Genomic DNA, 25,206 nt, shown 5'->3' with positions numbered 1-25,206 from the left:
TCCGACGCCTGTTCGGGTAAGCCGGTACGGGAATTGAACCCGCGCTGCTGGCCTTGTTCTGAATCACAAACCAGCTGTCTAGCCCACTGAGCTAAACCAACTCTAGTTGCTGGCCGAACCAGGGACGCCCACCTCCTGTAAATGAACAATTTTTAAAAACTCATTGAATATGTTGGCGCCAATAACCTACAGAAAAGTGTCTGCGCTTCAGCAAATATGTATTAATGTTGTTTGTGCTTTCGGAATTTCTTGCTGCTTTGCATTTGCCCCAAGCTGTTCTCGCTGCGAGCGACAGACAGTGTCTGTGATTTCACCCTCGTGTTTGAGTTGTAACACACCAGGACTGTGGCTTTCACACTTTTCTGTATGGACGACACCTGTTGCTGCATGCCATCTGTCATCTTGCAGTCCTCGATTCTGAAAGACGGTGTTAACTAAATGCAACAGGGTTAAGTGTTGCTGCATGTGCTTCTTAATTGGTTCACACAAACAAGAAATAGTGCAGTGGTAGTTAATAAATAGTGAGTACATTTGATGGCATTGGCGACCTAGTTCTTCCCTTGAGCCCCCAGTCAGAGAAGGTGTCTCCGATTCAGTTTGTAGTCTCAACGCATTGCTGCAAAGATAAAACCTGGATGTTCCATTCGAACTAAACATATAGACCAGATGATTTGTTACAATATAAAGAGCAGCAGAAGGTTAATCTGGAGGAAGAAATTAGAATATGAGAGGAAGTTAGTTGGGAATGCAAAAGCAGATAGCAAGAGTTTCTAGGTATTTAAACAGGAAAAGGGTAAGTAAAGCAAGTGGTTCGCGAGAGAGAGAGACCGAGAATGGAGAGTTTAGACAAAAAGGCGATGGCAGGTGAAATGACCAAATATTCCTTTCTGCCTTCGCTATTGAGGATACAAGAAACATTCGGGTAATAACTGAATCAGGAGGTGACTAATGGGATAGCAGATGCGTGAGTGTTGATTATCCAAAACTCATTAGATTCTGGAAAGGTTCCATCAGACTGGAAAGTAGCAAATATAACCCCTCTACTCGAGGAGGGAGGGAGGCTGGAAACTGTTGGCTAGTTGGCCTGATGTCTGTCGTGCAGGAGGTGTTACGATCGACGATTAAGGAGGTTGGTCACTTAGACAAGCTCAAGGTAATGGGGAAAAGTCAACATGTTTTTATGAAAGGGAAATCATGTTCAACCAATTTACTGAAGTCATTTGTCGGTGTAGACATGCTGTACTTACCAGAGGGCATTTGATAAAGTGTCACATCAAAGCAACAAAAAAAAATCTCATGGTGTAGACCTATAGGGGGTAGCATATTATCCTGGACAGATTGGCTGGGAGAAAACAGACCATATGCATAAATAGATCTTTGTCTGATTGGCAGGATGTGGCAAGTGGAGTCCCACAGGGATGTGTGCTGGGGCCTCAACCTTCTACAATTCACATCAATGACTGCGATGAGGGGAATAAAGGCATGGTAGCTAACTTTGAAAATGACAAAAAGATAGGTAGGAAATTATGTTGTGAAGAGGTTTGCAGATGGATACAGATTGGTTGAGTGAGTGGCCAAAAATCTGGCAGATTGACTATAATGTGGGAAAATATGAAATTATTCACTTTGGTAGGAAGAATAAAAAAGCAGAGTATTTAAATGAAGAGCTACTATAGAATGCTGAGATGCAGCGGGATCCAGGTGTTCTTCTGTCAAAAGTTAGTATGCAGGTGCAGCATGTAATTAAGAAGGCTGATGAAATTCTATCCTTTATTATGAGAGGAATTTAACATAAAAGTAAGGATATTATGCTTCAGTTATAAAGGGCATTGGTGAGACAACATAGAACATAGAAAAATACAGCACCGAACAGGCCCTTCGGCCCACGATGTTGTGCCGAACCTTTGTCCTAGATTAATCATAGATTATCATAGAATTTACAGTGCAGAAGGAGACCATTCTGCCCATCAAGTCTGCACCAGCTCTTGGAAAGAGCACCCTACCCTACCTCCACCCTATCCCCATAACCCACTGACCCCACCCAACACTAAGGGCAATTTTGGACACGAAGGGCAATTTATCATGGCCAATCCACCTAACCTGCACATCTTTGGACTGTGGGAGGAAACCGGAGCACCCGGAGGAAACCCACGCAGACATGGGGAGAATGTGCAGACTCCGCACAGACAGTGACCCAAACCGGAATCGAACCTGGGACCCTGGAGCTGTGAAGCAATTGTGCTATCCACAATGCTACCGTGCTGTCCTTAAGAACAAAGTAATCTACACTATAGCATTCTACCGTAATCCATGTACCTATCCAATAGCTGCTTGAAGGTCCCTAATGTTTCCGACTCAACTACTTCCACAGGCAGTGCATTCCATGCCCCCACTACTCTCTGGGTAAAGACCCTACCTCTGACATCCCCCCCCTATATCTTCCACCATTCACCTTAAATTTATGTCCCCTTGTAATGGTTTGTTCCACCTGGGGGAAAAGTGTCTGATTGTCTACTCTATCTAGTCCCCTGATCATCTTATAAACCTCTCTCAAGTCGCCCCTCATCCTTCTCCGTTCTAATGAGAAAAGGCCTAGCACCCTCAACCTTTCCTCGTAAGACCTACTCTCCATTTCAGGCAACATCCTGGTAAATCTCCTTTGCACCTTTTCCAAAGCTTCCACAACCTTCCTAAAATGAGGCGCCCAGAACTGTACACAGTACTCCAAATGTGGCCTTACCAAAGTTTTGTACAGCTGCATCATCACCCCATGGCTCTTAAATTCAGTCGCTCTGTTAATGAACGCTAGCACACCATAGGCCTTCTTCACAGCGCTATCCACTTGAGTGGCAACTTTCAAAGATGTATGAACATAGACCCTAAGATCTCTCTGCTCCTCCACATTGTCAAGAACTCTACCATTAACCCTGTATTCCGCATTCATATTTGTCCTTCCAAAATGGACAACCTCACACTTTTCAGGGTTAAACTCCATCTGCCACTTCTCAGCCCAGCTCTGCATCCTATCTATGCCTCTTTGCAGCCGACAACAGCCTTCCTCACTATCCACAACTCCACCAATCTTCGTATCGTCTGCAAATTTGCTGACCCACCCTTCAACTCCCTCATCCAAGTCATTAATGAAAATCACAAACAGTAGAGGACCCAGAACTGATCCCTGCGGTACGCCACTGGTAACTGGGATCCAGGCTGAATATTTGCCATCCACCACCAGTCTCTGACTTCTATCGGTTAGCCAGTTCATTATCCAACTGGCCAAATTTCCCACTATCCCATGCCTCCTTACTTTCTGCATAAGCCTACCATGGGGAACCTTATCAAATGCCTTACTAAAATCCACATGCACTACAACCACTGCTTTATCTTCATCCACATGCTTGGTCACCTCCTCAAAGAATTCAATAAGACTTGCAAGGCAAGACCTACCCCTCACAAATCCGTGCTGACTATCCCTAATCAAGCAGTGTCTTTCCAGATGCTCAGAAATTCTATCCTTCAGGACCCTTCCATTACTTTGCCTACCACCGAAGTAAGACTAACTGGCCTGTAATTCCCAGAGTTATCCCTAGTCCCTTTTTTGAACGGGGGCACGACATTCGCCACTCTCCAATCCCCTGGTACCACCCCTGTTGACAGTGAGGACGGAAAGATCATTGCCAACGGCTCTGCAATTTCATCTCTTGCTTCCCATAGAATCCTTGGATATATTCCGTCAGGCCCGGGGGACTTGTCTATCCTCAAGATTTTCAAAATGCCCAACACATCTTCCTTCCTAACAAGTATTTCCTCGAGCTTACCAATCTGTTTCACACTGTCCTCTCCAACAATATGGCCCCTCTCATTTGTAAATACTGAAGAAAAGTACTCGTTCAAGACCTCTCCTATCTCTTCAGACTCAATACACAATCTCCCGCTACTGTCCTTGATCGGACCTACCCTCGCTCTAGTCATTCTCATATTTCTCACATATGTGTAAAAGGCCTTGGGGCTTTCTTGATCCTACCCGCCAAAGATTGTTCATGCCCTCTCTTAGATCTCCTAATCCCTTTCTTCAGTTCCCTCCTGGCTATCTTGTATCCCTCCAATGCCCTGTCTGAACCTTGTTTCCTCAGCCTTACATAAGTCTCCTTCTTCCTCTTAACAAGACATTCAACCTCTCTTGTCAACCATGGTTCCCTCACTCTGCCATCTCTTCCCTGCCTGACAGGGACATACATATCAAGGACACGTAGTACCTGTTCCTTGAACAAGTTCCACATTTCACTTGTGTCCTTCCCTGACAGCCTATGTTCCCAACTTATGCACTTCAATTCTTGTCTGACAACATCGTATTTACCCTTCCCCCAATTGTAAACCTTGCCCTGTTGCATGCACCTATCCCTCTGCATTACTAAAGTGAAAGTCACAGAATTGTGGTCACTATCTCCAAAATGCTCCTCCACTAACAAATCTATCACTTGCCCTGGTTCAATACCAAGTACTAAATCCAATATTGCCCCTCCTCTGGTCGGACAATCTACATACTGTGTTAGAAAAGCTTTCTGGACACACTGCACAAACACCACCCCATCCAAACTATTTGATCTAAAGAGTTTCCACTCAATATTTGGGAAGTTAAAGTCGCCCATGACTACTACCCTGTGACTTATGCACCTTTACAAAATCTGTTTCCCAATCTGTTCCTCCACATCTCTGCTACTATTGGGGGGCCTATAGAAAACTCCTAACAAGGTGACTGCTCCTTTCCTATTTCTGACTTCAACCCATACTACCTTAGTAAGCAGATACTCCTCGAACTGCATATTGAACACACATTGAATATTGTGTTGCAGTTTTGGTCTCCTTATTTAAAGAAGGATGTGAATGAGTTGGAAACGGTTCAGAGCAGATTTGCTAGATTGGTACTGGGAATGAGCGGGTTGTCTTATGGAGAAAGGTTGGACAGACCAGGCTTGACTCCACTCGAGTGAGGGATGACTTGATTGATGTCGATAAGATCGCGAATGGTATTGACCCAGGTAGGTGTGGAAAGGATGCTTCCTCTTGTGAGTGAATCCAGAACCTGGGGACATTGATTTAAAATGAGGGATTGTCCTTATCGGGCAGGTGAGTAGAACATTTTTCCCGGGGGTTGGGCGACTTTGGAACTCTCTGCTCCAGGAGGAAGTCACTGAATATTTTTAAAGCAGAGTTAGATAGGCTCTTGTTGGGAACGGGAATCAAAGGTCATTGGGATAGACGGGAATGTGGAACTCACTGCAAACAGATGGGCCTTGATCTTATTGAATGGTGAAACAGGCTGGAGGGGCTGAGTGGCCCATTAATCTTCATTTAGTAGGAAGATTACATCATTTAACGTCACTGAAATCTTAGTGAGAATGACTGGGTATACAACATAGAAAAATACAGCACAGAACAACCCACGATGTTGTGCCGAACCTTTGTCCGAGATTAATCATCGATTATCACAGAATTTACAGTGCAGAAGGAGGTATGATTTACACTTGAGTGTGATTTGCACAACAGATGGTGGAGGTGTTTAGGCTCGTACAAGTGATTAGATATGCGGTCACAGAGGCTATTGCGATTTGGAAAGAAAAGGTGCAGTCTATATTGGCAACATGTACATAGTCAAACTTGCATCATCTTGATTCTGACCTTGGTCTTTCCCTGGTATCTGGGGAAGGTCAGGACAGCTGCAGTGTGAAATTCAGAGCTGGGCTGCAAGCTCAGCTCCACCAGAGGTTTAGCACAGGGCCTAATCGCTGGCTTTGAAAGCAGACCAAGGCAGGCCAGCAGCACGGTTCAATTCCCGTATCAGCCTCCCCGAACAGGCGCTGGAATGTGGCGACTAGGGGCTTTTCACAGTAACTTCATTTGAAGCCTACTTGTGAGAATAAGCGATTTTCATTTCATTTCAGAAAGGGATCCCTTGAGAAAGGAAACCAGCAACTCAGGCGTTTACTATCGCTGGGGTCTTTGCTCCACACCCTGAGGCAGGGGTAAACCGCCCACCGGAGGTAGTGTCTGTCTTGGGGGCATGTGGGTTTTAGCACGCGTATTACAGCACAGTAATGTGACTGCTGAAGGCTCTGCTTTGCTTTGTAAAGGGCTCCATGTTCACGCTCTGCTTAAACTGCGATTGACTTTACATGGAGCGTACAACAGAAAAACATGCCATGCTGTACATAAGCCTCTTCACACCCGTCTTCTCACCCCATCAGCATATCCCTTTTCCCTTTCCCTTTCTCTTTCATGCTTATTTCCCATTTTATGTATCTGCATTTCTTCTCAATCTCTCGTGATTGTGAGTTCCACATTCTCTTGGGGGGGAAGAAGTTTCTTAAGAATCTTTATTATTGTCACAAGTAGGCTTACATTAATGAAGATACTGTGAAAATCCCCTCGTCGCCACACCAGCGCCTTCTGAATTCCTGATTGGATTTATTGGTAAGCATTGACTGAAGGATACTAATCAGTCGGGAAGAGGTGGTTATTAATGATGTGAAAATTAATTTTGTTGATGTTGACAGTCTCTTGAGTTTCGAAAGGGTCAATCGGGTGAATAATAACACTGTCCTGGTAGCAATTTACATCCAGCACTCCCAAGGAGCAAAGTTGGCACCAGACAAATTTGATTTAGAGAAGTCCACGTTTAACAGTGTGCAGTACAGCATTTCCACTACGTTGTTTTGAGATTTAAATGAGTACAACGCTTGGCAGCGTCTTAGACAAAGTGTGGACTTGAGAGTTAGTTGGCAAGGATTCTAGAATTGATCGTGCATTGCTGTTTTCTCCACATAACTGTGGTAACTCAGTTCTAATTGTATTTTACTTTCCATGCACCTATTACAAAGAAATGTACAGCACAGGAACAGGCCCTTTGGCCCTCCAAGCCCGTGCCGACCATGCTGCCCGACTAAACTACAATCTTCTACACTTCCTGGGTCCTTATCCCTCTATTCCCATCCTATTCATGTATTTGTCAAGATTCCCCTTAAATGTCACTATCGTCCCTGCTTCCACCACCTCCTCCGGTAGCGAGTTCCAGGCACCCACTACCCTCTGCGTAAAAAAACTTGCCTCGTACATCTACTCTAAACCTTGCCCCTCTCACCTTAAACCTATGCCCCCTAGTAATTGACCCCTCTACCCTGGGGAAAAGCCTCTGACTATCCACTCTGTCTATGCCCCTCATAATTTTGTATACCTCTATCAGGTCTCCCCTCAACCTCCTTCGTTCCAGTGAGAACAAACCGAGTTTATTCAACCGCTCCTCATAGCTAATGCCCTCCATACCAGGCAACATTCTGGTAAATCTCTTCTGCACCCTCTCTAAAGCCTCCACATCTTTCTGATAGTGTGGCGACCAGAATTGAACACTATACTCCAAGTGTGGCCTAACTAAGGTTCTATACAGCTGCAACATGACTTGCCAATTCTTATACCCCCGGCCAATGAAGGCAAGCATGCCGTATGCCTTCTTGACTACCTTCTCCACCTGTGTTGCCCCTTTCAATGACCTGTTGACCTGTACTCCTAGATCTCTTTGACTTTCAATACTCTTGAGGGTTCTACCATTCACTGTATATTCCCTACCTGCATTAGACCTTCCAAAATGCATTACCTCACATTTGTCCGGATTAAACTCCATCTGCCATCTCTCCGCCCAAGTCTCCAAACAATCTAAATCCTGCTGTATCCTCTGACAGTCCTCATCGCTATCTGCAATTCCACCAACCTTTGTGTCGTCTGCAAACTTACTAATCAGACCAGTTACATTTTCCTCCAAATCATTTATATATACTACAAAGAGCAAAGGTCCTCCAATTAGAAAAGCATCCTTCCATTGCTACTCTCTGCCTTCTATGACCTAGGTGGCTGGTCTTGCGAAGGTCTCGAGCAGGCGAAGATGAGAGAGAGAGAGAGATCGAACTTGGACCTTCACTTTTATAGGGCCCAGGGGCTTCCCGCCTGAATGCAACTGCGGAGACCTGGGTTGATGGGCTGTTGATAGCCCCGAGTATCGATCTGGGCTAGTTCCCAGAGCTGAATATGCAAACCTGTCTGCAGCTGCCTGCTTGTGTCTTCTTGGCTGCTTTTCCCAGCAGTCTTTCGGGTTAGCCATTTTAAACTGGGTTTTGGCCAGATTAATCGGAAAGCAACCATTTTACATGGCTACAGGGCACACTAAATTGCCCCTTAATTGTAAAAAAAAAAAATTGTGTACTCTAAATTTACATAAAGACTCCGTTCACTCTGAGCTTGAGGATGCTGCGACCGCTGCCGTTGATTATACACTGTTGATTAAACTCTCCATCTCCTGGATGTGCAGGTCCTGTGTGAAACCAAATCCTCCCTGACCACAGCACCAAATCACTCCAGAGGTCACACATGGTGAATATCCAAAGTAGCAATGAACATCCCAGTGATAGATTGGGAGTTGGGTCCATTGCTGGAGGATTATAGTGAGTGGGGGACTTCACCCTGCATCTTTTTATTATCTTTATTAGTGTCACAAGTAGGCTTACATTAACACTGCAATGAAGTTACTGTGAAAAGCCCCTGCCGTTCATTGCCATCATAGATGCTGGAATATCAAAGTTACATGTTTTGTTAGCAACCCTGTTCTTAAGCACAGAATTGATATAATTAACACAGCAGGCTAACACCAATATTGGAAAGTATATGTTCGAACTCTGGGTGAATCCGGAGCTGCATGGTGACACTGAGGGAATGATAGGGTCTAGTTTTATTCGTGTAGGGGCCAGTTGAATGCATATAACCAACAAACAAAATATTAAGAGTAGTGCTGAATGTGGGAACTCAGTTATTTCTCATATGATGAATGAACCATTGTATTCCATTGTATTCAGTACTGAGAACAGTGTGCTCCTTGTGTAATCAACTAATCAATTTTTAGTTAGATCTCCACAAACTATGAAATATGGCAAAGCGTGAGAAATACATTAATTGTAACTCAATACTTTTCCTAAGGCTGTGCACGCAAACGCTAAGCTAGTTTTGATAGGCACCATTCAATCTCTAGTTATGTCCAGTGTTTGATTAACAAGTTATTCTCTAAGTAACAGACATTCATTTGAACAAACCGGGAGGTCCCAGCTAAAAATTAGAAGCCATTGAATGCAAAGGAGGGGTTAAACCCAAGTTAAGAATTCCCTTAAAAATAGGACCTCGTGGTTTAGGTTTGTTGTTCCTGAATTCTTGAAGCATTCATCTGCTTTGTTTGTGTTTAGCGATTTTGTTTGTGCTTATGGTTTTGCCATGTGCTTGGCTTTTTTATATATTGTTTGATATTTCAATTCCAAGTTTTATTCAGTTTGTACTCGCCCACGGGCCAAGTTTTATTGCAGTTCTTCAAGCGTGTACCATTGAAGTGACTAACAATAAAGACTTTTAAAAAAGACTTGACCAACCGGGCTCCCAATTCGTATTGAGAGAAGAAACCCAATAAGAGGATGCATTAGGGAAGTAAGGAATTACATTGGGTCAATAATGAGGGGGCACATGATTAACTTCAAGATATTTGGCAGAGAGGGCAGGAGAGACTTGAGCCAAGAGGGTAGAAAGTATCAAATTTCAAGATTTAAATTGGATAGGCAGATGATGGAAAAGGGGCTGCAGGGATTTTGGGAATAGGCTGGATGTGTGTGTGGAACTGTTCACCTACATGCAGAAGAAAGACCAACTTGGGCAGGTGAGGCCAGACCACCTTTTTCAGAAATAGAAACACAGAATGCTGGATAAACTCAGCAGGTTTGGCAGCATCTGTGGAGAGAAATAAGAGTTACGTTTTCGGGCCTAACTGACCCTTCTCCTGAACTGGAGAAAGGTAGAAATATAAAGAATTATACAGTTGGAAAGAGGGCGGAGGAGGTGGGCAGGATAGAAGAACAGGGATGGGTGGGGGCAAAGGGTACCTTGACAAATTTGTCATGGACATAAGGTAGAAGAGTGTTAATGATGACATTAAGAGATGAAGAGTATTAATAGCAGCAAAAGGTAATATGCTGTTTACAGTTTGTGCCTCCTATCAAATTTTATGCATTAGGTTGAAGATCATGGGAAGACTGCAGCATGTTTTACCACAGTGAAATCCAAATCAATCTACTGCTTTAGTCGACTTTGGAATTGCATACAATATGCATCATGGAAGCAGGCCATTTGGCCCGACCAGGAAGGGAGCTAGTCTATTTTCCTGGGACGGTGGGAATAAGAAGATGCCTGGTTACAAAGATGCACAACCAAAAATGTGTTTCTCCCCACTTGTGCTCTGACTCCCTGTTGTACAGCGAAGGAGAGGAGGACAATAATCAATTGATTATTGTCTGTATACTGATTATTGTCACTGCCTCGCTGCTTTGTCATTTTATATCCTGCAAATTACAGACTTCTGACATCTAAGCAAAGCCAAGCAGCAGTCCGATATTGAATTAACACGATAAGTATCTGAACCCGTTTCAGTTCTTTCCATTGATTTTAACGAGAGCAGGAAATATTCCTCTTGCAATCCACAAACTCAGTTTGAAAATGATGTAACAGAGGTAAAGCTCTGCTCATATGTTAACGTGTCCTCCAAGGCTGTCAGCATTGATTCCGGGAAATAGGTTTTTTGCCGAGATCTATGGACAAGTCAGGTACCATTACTAATTTTGTAGAGGGTGCTGGGAAAAGCCCTTAAAAGGATTTCCACCAATGGTGATGGTATTAGATGGCTCCTGCTAACTGACTGAAACGATGACAGCAACAAGGAACACTCCTGGGATTGAACCGCTGACCTGTATAGTCTCCGTAAAGTGGCCGAGGTAGCATGATGCTCTGAATGGTCTGGTGGTCTGAGGTGGGACGCATTTCCATGATCCACTCCAGCTTGTGCTGTCTTGATATAAATGTGGAGGCCGGTTTTAGATGCTGGCAACTGTTCTGCTTCAGTTGCGGTCACATGGAGCCTTAACAGCCGATCCACAGGTCTGTACCCGAAAAGGGTATGTATGTTACGTTGCTATTCCATAATCATAGGGTCACAAAATGGTTACTAAGTGGAGAGGAGCCATGGGACTGGGCTAAATCGCTGGCTTTTAAAGCAGACCAAGGCAGGCCAGCAGCACGGTTCAATTCCCGTACCAGCCTCCCCAAACAGGCGCCAGAATGTGGGGACTAGGGGCTTTTCACAGTAACTTCCTTGAAGCCTACTTGTGACAATAAACTATTTTCATTTCATTTCATTTCATAAAGGAGCAGATCACCTCGTGCTGCCCCCCCCCCGGACCCTTTTGCATCCATCCTTCTCAGATGAATATCAAATTCCCCTTTGAATGCCTCCATTGGACTTGCCTCCTCTACACACTTTGGGCAGTTAATTCCAGATCCTAACCCCTCGCGTGAAAACATTCCTTCTGGATGATCTTTGAATAGTGAGTGGTTTTAATCCAGTAATATGGCAACGGATGGTTAAACCAATTGTTGGCAAAAACATTCTAATCCGCATCCTCTGGTCATAAGGGAGCAGAGATGAGGAGCGTAGCAAGGGAAATGATTAGGATGTGTGAGAGGGAGAATGAGTGGGAGAGATTTGCAGTGTACAACCTTTCAATGCATCGCTTCTGCGCTTATTCTTGGTTGATGGATTCACGTACTGCATCTTCCAAAAATGATTGGTTAAATTACTGGAGGCTATGATAATCGAAGCTGTTGCTCTCAGTTCTTATCCCAGGATCAAACTCGTTGGAATGTTCATTCCAACCATAGTAAAACTTGTTAAGATTTTGGTTACAGCAGTGCCTCAGGTACTTTATATTATAAACAGAACCCCAAGCTTGTTGATCTGTAACAGAATTCCCAGACATCTGTTTTATGTAAAGTACTTTTTCTTACTCGCTGTCACCTTCTCCCTGTGTTCATGCTCTAGTTCCCTTTAACTGCATTTGTATTGGTGCTGGTTGACAGGCAGAATGGCCTTTGAGGGGAGCAGCCTTTATAGCCATACACCACCTTCTGTTTTTTCTCTACGAGTAAACTGAGCTGTAAAGGAGCATTAGGAAGGAGCCCTGCTATTTCTGCTGGCTCTGGTTATGCTTGCGTCCAGGAAACATCAGGCCCTGGAAACTGCTGGATGTGCAGTGCTTGGCTCCATTATATGGCAGTGTATCGTCATTGGCAGGAGTGGCGACCATCTGCTGTTGCAAGTACACTGAATGTAACAAAAACTTTTGTACTCCACCCCAGCCACATTGCAATAGCCAGTTATTTCATTCTGAGCCTATCACTTGGTACAAACAGTTCAGATAAATTGCTGATCTTGTTCAGCTTTGAGAATTTCTGAACATTACCATAGCTACAATTCAATACTAACTCACGTACTGACCCCTCAAAGTCTCCGCACTGAAGTTCACCCGAATACCTGATGTCCACCAGAATACCAATGCAACAACACTTGATCAGCCCACCATCCTCTAGGAGAGAACCGTTCACTTGAGGCTCTCTGCCATTTCACCCAATATCTACCCCCTTCAACACCAGTGCTTTCGGGCTGAGTATGTACTTCACCGGCACTTGCTTCCCTGTGTCCCCTACCAGTAAGAAGGGCAGGAACTGCGAGTTGCAGGGTGGCACAGTGGTTAGCACTGCTGTCTCATGGCGCTGAGGACCCCAAATAATCTTTATTGTCACAAGTAGGCTTATATTAACACTGCAATGAAGTTACTGTGAAAATCCCTTAGTTGCCACACTCCGGCGCCTGTTCGGGTACACAAGAGGGAGAATTCAGAATGTCCAAATTACCTAACAGTACGTCTTTCGGGACTTGTGGGAGGAAACCGGAGCACCCGGAGGAAACCCACGCAGACGCTGGGAGAACGTGCAGATTCCACACAGACAGTGACCCAAGCCGGGAATCAAACAAGGGACCCTGGAGCTGTGATGCAACAGTGCCAACCACTGTGCTACCGTGCCGCCCCAGTGGGCAATTGTGAGAAGGTGGGGCCTTGATGAATAACCTCAGCTGGTACTTGATTGAGCCCGTACTGCTGACCTTGCTCTGCGTCAGGGACCAGCTATCTAGCTAAGTGAGCTAAACCGGACCCGGGTTCGATCCTGGCCCCGGGCCACTGTCTGTATGGAGTTTGCACATTCTCCCCGTGCCTGCGTGGGTCTCACCCCCCACAACCCAACAATGTGTAGCATAGGTGGATTGGCCACACAAAATTGCCCCGCTGGAAAAAAAGAATTGTGGTTTTTTTTATTTTTATAAAACACATGTTGTGTGAACACCCATCACATCCGAGTTCACTTTAATTCTGCAGATCCTCATGACCGGGGAGGAAACTAAATGTAATCCTGTCAGTGTCATTCAACATTCAAGAACGAATGCTCAGCCCTTCTATGGTCATAAAGCCATCCGCGATACAGTTGAGTTTCTGCCAGTTTTACCTTTTTTGTAAAGTTGAAATTTTCACCAATTTGCATACATCTTGAGCTGGGGTCGATTATCTCAGTTGGCTGGACGGCTGATTCGTGACGTGGAGCGAGGCCAGCAGCGCGGGTTCAATTCCCGTAGAGGCTGAGGTTATTCATGAAGACCCCGCCTTCTCAACCTCGCCTGAGGTGAGGTGATCCTTGGGTTAAATCACCACAAGTCCGCTCTCCCCCTCAAAGGGGAAAGCAGCCTTTGAGGGCTTGAGGACTGGTGACATTTACACATTTTTACATCTCGAGCTGCTAATACGAACACAAGGAGAACTTTCTAATTTTGTTTTCATTGCCAATATCTTTCTTTCTTGTTATACATGACTCACCTGTGATTCTTTTGTATCTTAGAAATTGTCAATGGAAGCGTACCTAAATTGGATTGGCAAGATACAGAATTATGATAATACACCCACATTTAAAATCCGTGCTTTTAAAGGAGCAGAGGTGTGGTTAGGTCACTCACTTATAGATTTTGTTGTCGCTGGGACATTTTTAGGAAGCAGTAACATTGTTGTCCTCTTCATTTTAATTTCTTGGATGCAGGGAATTTCACCCATCTGTGTATCTGATTTCCCCCATATATGCTGTGCTTTAAGGTACATTATAGCTTGTTCTCCACCAGTGGCTCAGAGATGAGCTGAAACTGCAGCTCCTTAAAATTAAGACAAGCGAAGCCTGTGAAGCAGAAAATTGAGTTGCAAGGGTTTTGTGGGCCAAGGCTGCAGGGGCACAGTTTGGATACCCAAACCTGAGACTCACTCATGAAGATTGACCACACCAGGAGGACTGTGTGCAGTCCTGGTAGCCACACCATAGGAAGGAAGTGATTGCGTGAGAGAGGGTGCAGAGGAGATTCCGCAGATGTTGCCTGGGCTGCAGTGTTTCAGCTATCAGGAGAGGCTGGTTAGGCTGGGGTTGTTTTCCTTGGAGAAGAGAAGGCTGAGAGGGGCCCTGATTGTGGTGTAGAAGAGGGGCATAGATAGGGTAGATAGGAACTTTTCCCCTTAGGGGAGGGGTCGATAACCAGGGCGAATAGATTTAAAGTAAGGGACAGAAGATTTAGAGGGGATGTGAGGGGAAATGTTTTCACCCAGAGGGTGGTGGGAATCTGGAACTCGCTACCTGAAAGGGTGGTAGAGGCGGCAACCCTCACAACTTTAAGGAGTATTCAGACGAGCACTTGAAATGCCACAGCATGTAAGGCTACGGACCAAGTGCTGGAAAATGGGATTAGAGTAGATAGGTGCTTGATGGCCGTCACGGAGCTGATGGGCCAAAAGGCCTCTTCACTTACTGTAACGCACTATGACCACCTGGGTGAGGTATTGGACACGTATACCTCAGTACATAGAGCCTTCAAAAGAGGCAACAACTGTTGTTTCACAGCGCCAGGGACCCGGGTCAATTCCTGACTTGGGTCACTGTCTGTGCGGAGTCTGCACGTTCTCCCCGTGTGTGCGTGGGTTTCCTCCGGCTGCTCCGGATTCCTCCCACAGTCCAAAGATGTGCAGGGTAGCGGGATTATCCACTCTAAATTGCCCCGTCGTGTCCAAACGTTAGTTGGGGTTGCTGGGTTACGGGGATAGGGTAGAGGTGTGGGCTTAGCAAGGGTTCTCTTTCAGGGGCCAGTGTCGACGTGATGGGCCGAATGGCCTCCCTCTGCACTGTAAATTCTATAAATAGAAGAATAGGGAACTTGTGTGGAAGGTTGCGTGTATGTTTGCAGAGGAAAATGCCACAGTAATACGTTGTTAAAAGCTTGATCTTCTCAAATAGCAGCAATCTACCACTGTGACCAGCTCCATTCAGTGCTCAGGCCCCTTGGTTGCTTCTGCTGTTTTCCAATGCACCCCGTCTTCAGACTCATATTGCATACTTCCTTATACAGACAACGTTTTTCTTCAATACTGCTACAGATTCAATTCTCTCTGCACCCCCCCCCGGCAAATCTATTAACCCACAATACGGGACTAAGATCTTTCCCAGTAATGCAATTAGAAACACGATATTCTAAATGTTATACGATATGGTAAACAATCTGGTCTTTTGACTGGCTTGTATTTTAGGCTGCGATGATCTAATCTCCAGAAGTTGTGATTGACGTGACCCAGCACCGGGTTTCCCCAGTAAGGGCGTCCTTGGCATCCCTGTGCCGCCTCCCTCGGGATCAGTCTCCTGCGCGTGGGTTCTGTAGAATTGGAGCTGAAACCAGGGAAAGGAGGCGAAAAGCGAGCTCATTAATAAATGGCTTGAAGTGGAAACAAATGAACAGAGCAATAAAGTTCCACAATTGCATACGTCGCAGCCATAAAAGGCATGTTGCTCTCTGAGGTGCCATCCTTCAAATGAGATGTTAACTCGAGGTCCTGTCTGCTCTTTATCAAGTGGACGTAAATGCCCTGGTTAATATTTGTTCATCGGTTAACATCATTAAAAGATTATCTCGCCTACACCACGCACTGCTGTTTGTGGGAGCTTGCTGTGCACAAACTGGAGACCGCGTTCCCAACGTTAGTGACTACGTTTGAAAAGTTCTTAATCGGCTACAAAACACTTGGCTGCCCTGAGGGTGTGAAAAGTCTTTCTGCCGATGGATTACATAGAACATGTACAGTACAGGCCCTTTGGCCCACGATGTTGTGCCAAACTAGCCTGAAACTAAGATCAAATCAGCCTCCTCCCAATCATTCTGGTGTGCTCCATATGCCTATCCAATAACCGCTTGAAAGTTCCTAAAGTGTCCGTCCGACTCCACTATCACAGCAGGCAGTCCATTCCACACCCTAACCACTCTCGGAGTAAAGAACCTACCTCGGACATCCCTCCTATATCTCCCACCCTGAACCTTCTAGTTATGCCCCCTTGTAACAGCTACATCCACCCGAGGAAAAAGTTGCTGAACGTCCACTCTATCCCTTTCATCATCTTATACACATCAATTAAGTCACCTCTCATCCTCCTTCGCTCCAATGAGAAAAGCATAACCTCACGGCTCTTAAACTCAATCCCCTTGCCAATAAATGCTAACACACTATAGGCTTTCTTCACGGCTCTATCCACTTGGGTGGCAACTTTGAGAGATCTATGGACATGAACTCCGAGATCTCTCTGCTCCTCCACATTCTTTAGAACCCTGCCGTTAACCCTGTAATCCGCATTCACATTTGTCCTACCAAAATGAATCACCTCACACTCATCAGGCCACTTTTCAGCCCAGCTCTGCATCCTTTCAATGTCTCTTTGCAGCCTACAGCAGCCCTCCACGTTATCCACTACTCCACCAATCTTGATGTCATCAGCAAATTTACTTACCCAACCTTCAACTCCATCATCCAAGTCATTGTTAAAAATCACAAATAGCAGAGGACCCAGCACTGATCCCTGTGGTACATCGCTGGTAACTGGGCTCCAGGATGAAAATTCACCATTTACTACCACCATCTGTCTTTGTGATGTGGAGATGCCGGTGTTGGACTGGGGTGAGCACAGTAAGAAGTCTTACAACACCAGGTTAAAGTCCAACAGGTTTGTTTTAAACACAAGCTTTCGGAGCACTGCTCCTTCCTCGGGTGAATGAAGAGGTCTGTTCCAGAAACATATATATATATATATATATATATACACAAAGTCAAATATGCAAGACAATGCTTCGAATGCGAGCATTTGCAGTGAATTAAGTGTTTACAGATCCAGAGATAGGGGTAACCCAAGGTTAAAGAGGTCTCAATTATCACAAGACAGGACAGTTGGTAGGATTTCGCAAGCCCAGGCCAGATGGTGGGGGATGAATGTAATGCGACATGACACCCAGGTCCCGGTTGATGCCGCACTCGTGTGCGGAACTTGGCTATAAGTTTCTGCTCGGCGATTCTGCGTTGTCGCGCGTCCTGAAGGCCGCCTTGGAGAACGCTTGTACGCAGATCAGAGGCTGATTACCCTTGACTGCTGAAGTGTTCCCCGACTGGAAGGGAACACTCCTGCCTGGTGATTGTCGCACGATGTCCGTTCATTCGTTGTTGCAGTGTCTGTATGGTCTCGCCAATGTACCACGCTTCGGGACATCCTTTCCTGCAGTGTATGAGGTAGACAACGTTGGCCGAGTCGCATGAGTATGTACCACGTACCTGGTGGGTGGTGTTCTCACCACACAACCCTGCCATGGCAATCTCTACAAGACGTGCCAGATCATCGACATGGATACCACCATTACACGCTTGCAAAATCCTACCAACTGTCCTGGCTTGAGACAATTCACACCTCTTTAACCTGGGGTTACCCCATCTCTGGATCTGTAAACACTTAATTAACTGCAAATGCTCGCATTCTAAGCATTGTCTTGCATCTTTGAATCTGTCTATATATATGTTTCTGGAACATACCTCTTCATTCACCTGAGGAAGGAGCAGTGCTCCGAAAGCTAGTGACACCGAAACAAACCTGTTGGACTTTAACCTGGTGTTGTAAGACTTCTTACTGTCTTCTATGTGATAGCCAGTTACTGATCCAATCGGCCAAATTTCCCTCTATGCCATGCCTCCTTACTTTCTGCCGACCATGGGGCACCTTATCAAATGCCTTACTAAAATTCGTGTATACGACATCAACTGCTCTACCTTCATCGATGTACTTAGTTACCTCCTTAAAGAATACAATCAAATTTGTGAGGCAAGTCTTACCCCTCACAAATCCGTGCTGATTATCCTGGATTAAGCTGTATCTTTCCAAATATCCCTCTGGACCCTTTCCAATAATTTACCTATGACCGAAATTACAAGCTGCTATTGCTAATTTGGCGTAATTTTTGTAGTTCAGTACTTGGATTGTTCAATAATTTGAATGCCCTGTGACAAATATGAAATTGCTATTCCTTCATTGTCAGTGGATCAGTAAACAGGAACTTGCTATTATTCAGCACTGTGCAGATGTTTCACCATACGGAGTGCAGCGGTTCGAGGGGGCGGAAGCCCGAGACGTGGAGGGAAATGAGAGATGGGCAGCCAATGCTGAGCTGAGGAGAGTGGAGCCACGTATCAAAAGTTTTTTTTAAAACAGTTCACAATGCGGTTTTGCCAGGTTTAAATAATTAAGTGCAAAGCAGAGGCAATTTGGACATCCCTGCTGTAAAGGCTGCTCGTGTGAGGTTGAGGTGCCAGAAAGGATTCTTTACTTGGGGGCTTAATGCAGAATAAGGCAGCAGCGCCTGTTCAATCCCCGTACCAGCCTCCCCGAACAGTCGCCGGAATGTGGCTTTTCACAGTAACTTCATTAAAGCCTACTTGTGACAATAAGTGATTATTGTTATTAACCTGGAAGTGTTTGGAGTTGACAGTGGCACTTAACAGTGACGGTGGCACAGTGTTGCTTCACAGCTCCAGGGTCCCAGGTTCGATTCCCGGCTTGGGTCACTGTCTGTGCGGAGTCTGCACGTTCTCCCCGTGTCTGCGTGGGTTTCCTCCGGGTGCTCCGGTTTCCTCCCACTCGTCACGACAGACGTGCTGTTAGGTAATTTGGACATTCTGAATTCTCCCTCTGTGTACCCGAACAGGTGCCGGAATGTGGCGACTAGGGGCTTTTCACAGTAACTTCATTGCAATGTAAGCCTACTTGTGACAATAAAGATTATTATAAAAAAACTGACCACTCGAACCTGATAAAATCCACCAATTCACAAGAGAAGAACGAGAGTTACAGTGTGCGGATATTGAATTTTAGTAATCCAGTTCCTGTCACTTGAGAGAACAGCTTCTCCCCACCTGTGGGTAGGTGGCTGTAGAGGATACTTCGCAGTAGTGGAAGTTCCTAACCTAGTTATGTAATGGGCATTTTATTGGGTATCGTGCTGTTACAGTCCTCTCCTGAGCTCAGGTGCCTAAGTAGTGAGGTGAGATGAGGGGTGTGATGTACGCTGTCCATATGAGTACTAACCTGGTAAGACTAGGAGGTTTGTGGGGGCCGTGCGCACAAATGCAGTCACTTTGCAGTTACCACTACATAATATATTGGCTTATCAATAAAGGAGGAACTTGTATTTATTTTAGGACCGTGTCTCATTGTCAGGATGCTGACTAACTCTTCGAAGTGTTATGTAGGCAAGCGCGGCAACACTTCTGCAAATAAAGAACAGGAGCCCACGAGCTGCCAACGAGATGGATGACCATATAGTCTATTTTTGATAGTGATGGTTGAGGGATGAATGTTGGTCAGGCCAATGAGACGACTCCCTCGTACTCTTCAAATAATGTCTGGAAATGTTTTGCATCCCTTGGACAGAGCAATTTCAGCCTCCGTTAACGGCTCCTCTCAAAGATGGCACTTCCAGTCAATATGATATCCGCCCAGGACATGTGGATTCAATCCACAAACTTCTGACTCAGATGCATGAACCCAACTGAGGAGGGGCTGGCATGGGTCATTATCTGACCGCTTGTTTCCTTTGGAAAAGCAGACTCCAAAATGAGCCAATTTAGCAGCTAAGGTTTGAAAATACTGGTGATGGTTTGTATCGGCCTTTTTCCCCCCCTTCCCTTTTTGTTCAGTTGGTGGCAGTTACGTTGCAGTACCTTGCCCATGTATCCAACTGAATGGGCCTCACAACTCAATCCTTTCCTCGGCCACTTTCTGTGCATTTTCCAACAGGTGTTGATGACCAATACTGCAAGCAGTTCACTGATTACTATTCCTTTTCTTATCCCTGAAGCACCGAGCTGTCATCTCCTATTGCTTGAAATCAACGTAGCCCCCTAAGTGTGCCCCTTAGGAATAACCCTATAGCCGAGAGCACTGGGCAGTCTTATCTGCCAAACCAGTGGGGCTAAGATAAATCACAATTAAGAACAAACTGCAGAGTGAGGAACAAAACCTTTGCCAATACTTTGAGCTACCTGGACTCAAGGATTCTTTAATATTTGACACTGAGATCTGTCATGATGTATTTTTGTCTTGTTCCTTCCCCATCCCGACTCATCCAGCGTTGGAACCATCCAACGTTTTGCACTGCTTTTGATATTTAGACTAATATAGTTTATCAGTGCCGGTTGCCTTCTGTTTTTGTTCCGAAGCGGTGGACACAGTTTACTTTGCTCTTTGTCTCCCTCCTGCAGCTGTCCCCTTTCCGCCAACCCACCGCTTGTCATTTGAGGAGGTCTTCGACGTCAATGGCAAACCTCGGGTGGACGTTTTAAAAAATCATTTAATTAAAGAAGGTCGGGTGGAGGAAGAGATTGCACTTAGAATTATTAACGATGGAGCTGAAATCCTGCGGCGAGAAAAGACCATGATTGAAGTGGAGGCACCGATAACGGGTAAGGTGGCAGTTCGCTGCCTGTTGACTGAAACGTGTATGTTCCTTCTCTCTCCTTCCCCTCACTCCCGTTGAAAACCTAGATAAGGCAAAACTCGGTTGAAATCTATCTATTTTAGTAATGCTGCCCAGTGCAAAATGTCTTGAGGCAGTGTGCCCCAGGATTGTTACTCTGGAATTTGGCTCCTTTCCCAAAGTAAATCATTAAACTTAAGAATTTGCAACTTCAGTGCATTTTTAGTGGTTGCCAGATAGCTCAGTGGGTGTAAGAGTGACACCATGCGCGCCAAAAGGCCCCAGTATTAATTGAAGGTCACTGTGGAATTAGCTCTTTTTGTTTACTCTCTCATGAGTGTGACTGGCAAGGCCAGCATTTGTCATCCGTCATCATTGCCCTTGAGAAGGTGGTAAAGCGCCACATTTGTGAATTGCTGCCCATCTGGTGTAGTCGATACATGAGCTGCTAAGGGAGGCCCAATATTCTGACCCTGCGACAATGAAGGAATGGCGATGTAACTCCCAAGTCAGGATGGTGTGTGCCTCAGAGGGGAACTTGTCTGCTGCCCGGGTCCTTCGAGGTGGTAGAGATCACGGGTTTGGAAGGTGCTGTCGAAGGAAGCTTGGCGAGTTACTGCAGTGCCTCTTCCATATGGTGTAAACTGTAGTCGCTGCACTAGTGGTGGAGGAAGTGAAGGTTTAAGGTGGTGGACGGGATGCCAATCATGCAGACTACTTTATCTGTCATGGTTCTGAACTTCTTGAGTGGTGCAATTGTACTCATCCAGGTCATACTCCTGATTTCTGCCATTGAGATTTAGGAGAGGCTTTGGGTTGTCAAGGCTGGAGTTACTATAGAGTTCCCAATCTCTGACCTGTTCTTGTGGCTACAGTATTTAAATGGTTGGTCCAGTTGAATTTCTGGTCAATGGTAATTTCCAGAATGTTAACATTCAGGAATTCAACTATAGTAATGTCACTCAATGTCATGGGGATATGGTTCTCTCGTATTGGAGATGGTCATCACAGAACCTTGTGGTGAGAATGTTGCTTGCCACTTATCAGCCCCAGCTTGAATGTTGTCCAGGCCTTGCTGCATATAGTCACATATATGCTTCAACATCTGAGGAGTTGTGAATGGTGCCACTCAAGTGGATAGAGCCGTGAAGAAGGCCTATAGTGTGTTAGCGTTTATTAACAGGGGGCTTGAGTTTAAGAGCCGTGGGGTTATGCTGCAACTATACATGACCCTGGTGAGACCACATTTGGAGTATTGTGTGCAGTTCTGGTCACCTCATTATAGGAAGGACGTGGAAGCATTGGAAAGGGTGCAAAGGAGATTGACCAGGATGCTGCCTGGTTTGAGGAAAGGTTGAGGGAGCTAGGGCTTTTCTCTTTGGAGCGGAGGAGGTTGAGAGGCGACTTAATAGAGGTTTATAAGATGATGAGGCGGATAGATAGAGTGGACGTTCAGAGACTATTTCCTCGGGTGGATGTAGCTGTTACAAGGGGGCATTACTATAAGGTTCATGGTGGAAGATATAGGAGGGATGTCCGAGGTAGGTTCTTTACTCCGAGAGTGGTTAGGGTGTGGAATGGACTGCCTGCTGTGATAGTGGAGTCGGACACTTTAGGAACTTTCAAGCGGTTATTGGATAGGCACATGGAGCACACCAGAATGACAGGGAGTGGGATAGCTTGATCTTGGTTTCGGACAAAGCTTGGCACAACATCGAGGCCTGTTCTGTGCTGTACTGTTCTATGTGCAATCATCAACGAACATCCCTACTTCTGACCTTGTGATGGAGGGAAGGTCATTAATGAAGCAGCTGAGGATGGTTGGGCCTAGGACGCGGTACTGCAGAATGCCTGTCGCAGTGTCTGGGATTGAGATAATTGGCTTCCAAGAAGCACAATTATCTTCCTTTGTGCTAGCTATGACTTCAACCAGAGGAGAGTTTTCCCACTGATTCCCATTGACTTCAATTTTGCTGGGACTCCTAGATCCACACTCCGTCAAATGCAGCCTGAATGGCAAGGCCCGTCACTTTCACCTCCTGTTTGAAATTCAACTCTCTTGCCCAGGTTTGACCAATGCTGTAATGAGGTGAAGAGCCAAGTGACCCTGGCGGAACCCAAACTGAACATTTGAGCAGATTATTGCACAGTAAATTGTCACTTGATAGCACAGTTAACACTTGATAACACTCCCATGGCTTTGCTGACAGTCTAGACTAGAGGAGACTGATGGAGCAGTAATTGCCTGAAGTTGATTTGTCCTGCTGTCCACATTCCGATAGATGCCAGTATTGTAGCTGCACAGGGGCATCTTGGCCAGGGGAATGGCTAATTGTGAAACACACGTCAGCCTGAGTAACAATTGGCCTCCGTACCCTTGTGTGATGCAGTGAAAAGGACAGTCAAATTCTCTTCCTTTGACTGTTATCCCAACCGTAAAATTGACTTGACTGAAGATCAGCGGACACCTGGATTGGTTTCGGCTTTGATGGTTAAACACCTGGTTCGTACTGACCAACAAATCCAACAAATGGGGCAGCACGGTAGCATAGTGGTTAGCACAGTTGCTTCACAGCTCCAGGATCCCAGATTTGATTCCCAGCTGGGTCACGTGCGGAGTCTGCACGTTCTCCCCGTGGGTTTCCTCCGGGTGCTCCGGTTTCCTCTCTCAGTCCAAAGATGTGCGGGCTAGGTGGATTGGCCATGCTGAATTGCTGAAAGATTCTATTGCCAGAGGTAAACAGAATCAGAATCACAGAATAAAGTGTAGAAGAGGCCCTTCGGCCCATCGAGTCATCACCGACTCATGCAAAACACCCAACCTGGTTGAATAAACTCGGTTTGTTCTCACTGGTACATCAGAGGTTGAGGGGCAACCTGATAGAGGTCTACAAAATTATGAGGGGCATAGACAGAGTGGATAGTCAGAGGCTTTTCCCCGGGGTAGAGGGGCCAATTACAAGGGGGCATAGGTTTAAGGTGCGAGGGGCAAGGTTTAGAGGAGATGTACAAGGCAAATTTTTTTTTTTTTAAACAGAGGGTAGTGGGTGCCTGGAACTCGCTGCCGGAGGAGGTGGTGGAAGCAGGGACGATAGTGACGTTTAAGGGGCGTCTTGACAGAGAGCGAGCCAGGGAGAGCGAGCCAGGGAGAGCGAGCCAGGGAGAGCGAGCCAGGGAGAGCGAGCCAGGGAGAGCGAGCCAGGGAGAGCGAGCCAGGGAGAGCGAGCCAGGGAGAGCGAGCCAGGGAGAGCGAGCCAGGGAGAGCGAGCCAGGGAGAGCGAGCCAGGGAGAGCGAGCCAGGGAGAGCGAGCCAGGGAGAGCGAGCCAGGGAGAGCGAGCCAGGGAGAGCGAGCCAGGGAGAGCGAGCCAGGGAGAGCGAGCCAGGGAGAGCGAGCCAGGGAGAGCGAGCCAGGGAGAGCGAGCCAGGGAGAGCGAGCCAGGGAGAGCGACACAGACACAGACACTCTCTCTGTTCCTCTCTTTCTTTCTCTCTCTTTCTTTCTCTCTCTTTCTCTCTCTCTCTTTCTCTCTCTCTCTTTCTCTCTCTCTCTTTCTCTCTCTCTCTCTTTCTCTCTCTCTCTCTTTCTCTCTCTCTCTCTTTCTCTCTCTCTCTCTCTCTTTTTCTCTCTCTCTCCTCTCTCCTCTCTCCTCTCTCCTCTCTCCTCTCCTCTCTCCTCTCTCCTCTCTCCTCTCTCCTCTCTCCTCTCTCCTCTCTCCTCTCTCCTCTCTCTCTCTCTCTCACAATTCACCACAGTGCCATTTCTTTATAGCTTTCTAGATACCTCCAAAGATAAAGTTAGAAATGCAAATAGATAATTAATGAATGTTGGTAATGGGTAAATGTAAGTCTGGAGCAGGTCGATCAGTGTTTTGAAAGGATAGATAAAATTTTGGGTAGAACCCATTGTAATATACCTTGTATTCTCCAAGGTAGCCAAAAGTCATAGTGTTTACAAAGAACAGGGGCGGCACGGTAGCATAGTGGTTAGCACAATTGCTTCACAGCTCCAGGGTCCCAGGTTCGATTCCCGGCTTGGGTGACTGCCTGTGCGGAGTCTGCACGTTCTCCCCGTGTCTGCGTGGGTTTCCTCCGGGTGCTCCGGTTTCCTCCCACAGTCCAAAGATGTGCAGGTTAGGTGGATTGGCCATGATAAGTTGCCCTTAGTGTCCAGAATTGCCCTTAGTGTCGGGTGGGGTTACTGGGGATAGGGTGGAGGTGTGGTCTTGGGTGGGGTGCTCTTTCCAAGAGCCGGTGCAGACTCGATGGGCCGAATGGCCTCCTTCTGCACTGTAAATTATATGAATATGAATATGAACAGTAAGCTATGTATTTAAACCAAAGCTAGTTTATTTTACACCACTTGAAATGGTTCGCACACTCT

At 46.0% G+C, this 25,206-nt stretch overlaps 1 protein-coding gene across 4 annotated transcripts in view; it reads left to right on the top strand.

Annotated features, from left to right (window-relative positions):
- LOC140403688 (serine/threonine-protein phosphatase 2B catalytic subunit beta isoform) overlaps positions 1 to 25,206 on the top strand; it is a 153,977-nt gene that overhangs the window by 68,175 nt on the left and 60,596 nt on the right. For all 4 annotated transcript variants that reach the window (XM_072491860.1, XM_072491859.1, XM_072491862.1 and 1 more), the window contains exon 2: positions 20,610 to 20,810. In XM_072491860.1, coding sequence (XP_072347961.1) covers positions 20,610 to 20,810 — 201 coding nt within the window. The remainder of the gene's footprint in view (positions 1 to 20,609; positions 20,811 to 25,206) is intronic.

Source organism: Scyliorhinus torazame, chromosome 28 (genome assembly GCF_047496885.1).
Source record: "Scyliorhinus torazame isolate Kashiwa2021f chromosome 28, sScyTor2.1, whole genome shotgun sequence".
Lineage (NCBI taxonomy): Eukaryota > Metazoa > Chordata > Chondrichthyes > Carcharhiniformes > Scyliorhinidae > Scyliorhinus > Scyliorhinus torazame.
This window is presented reverse-complemented; position numbering and strand designations above follow the sequence as displayed.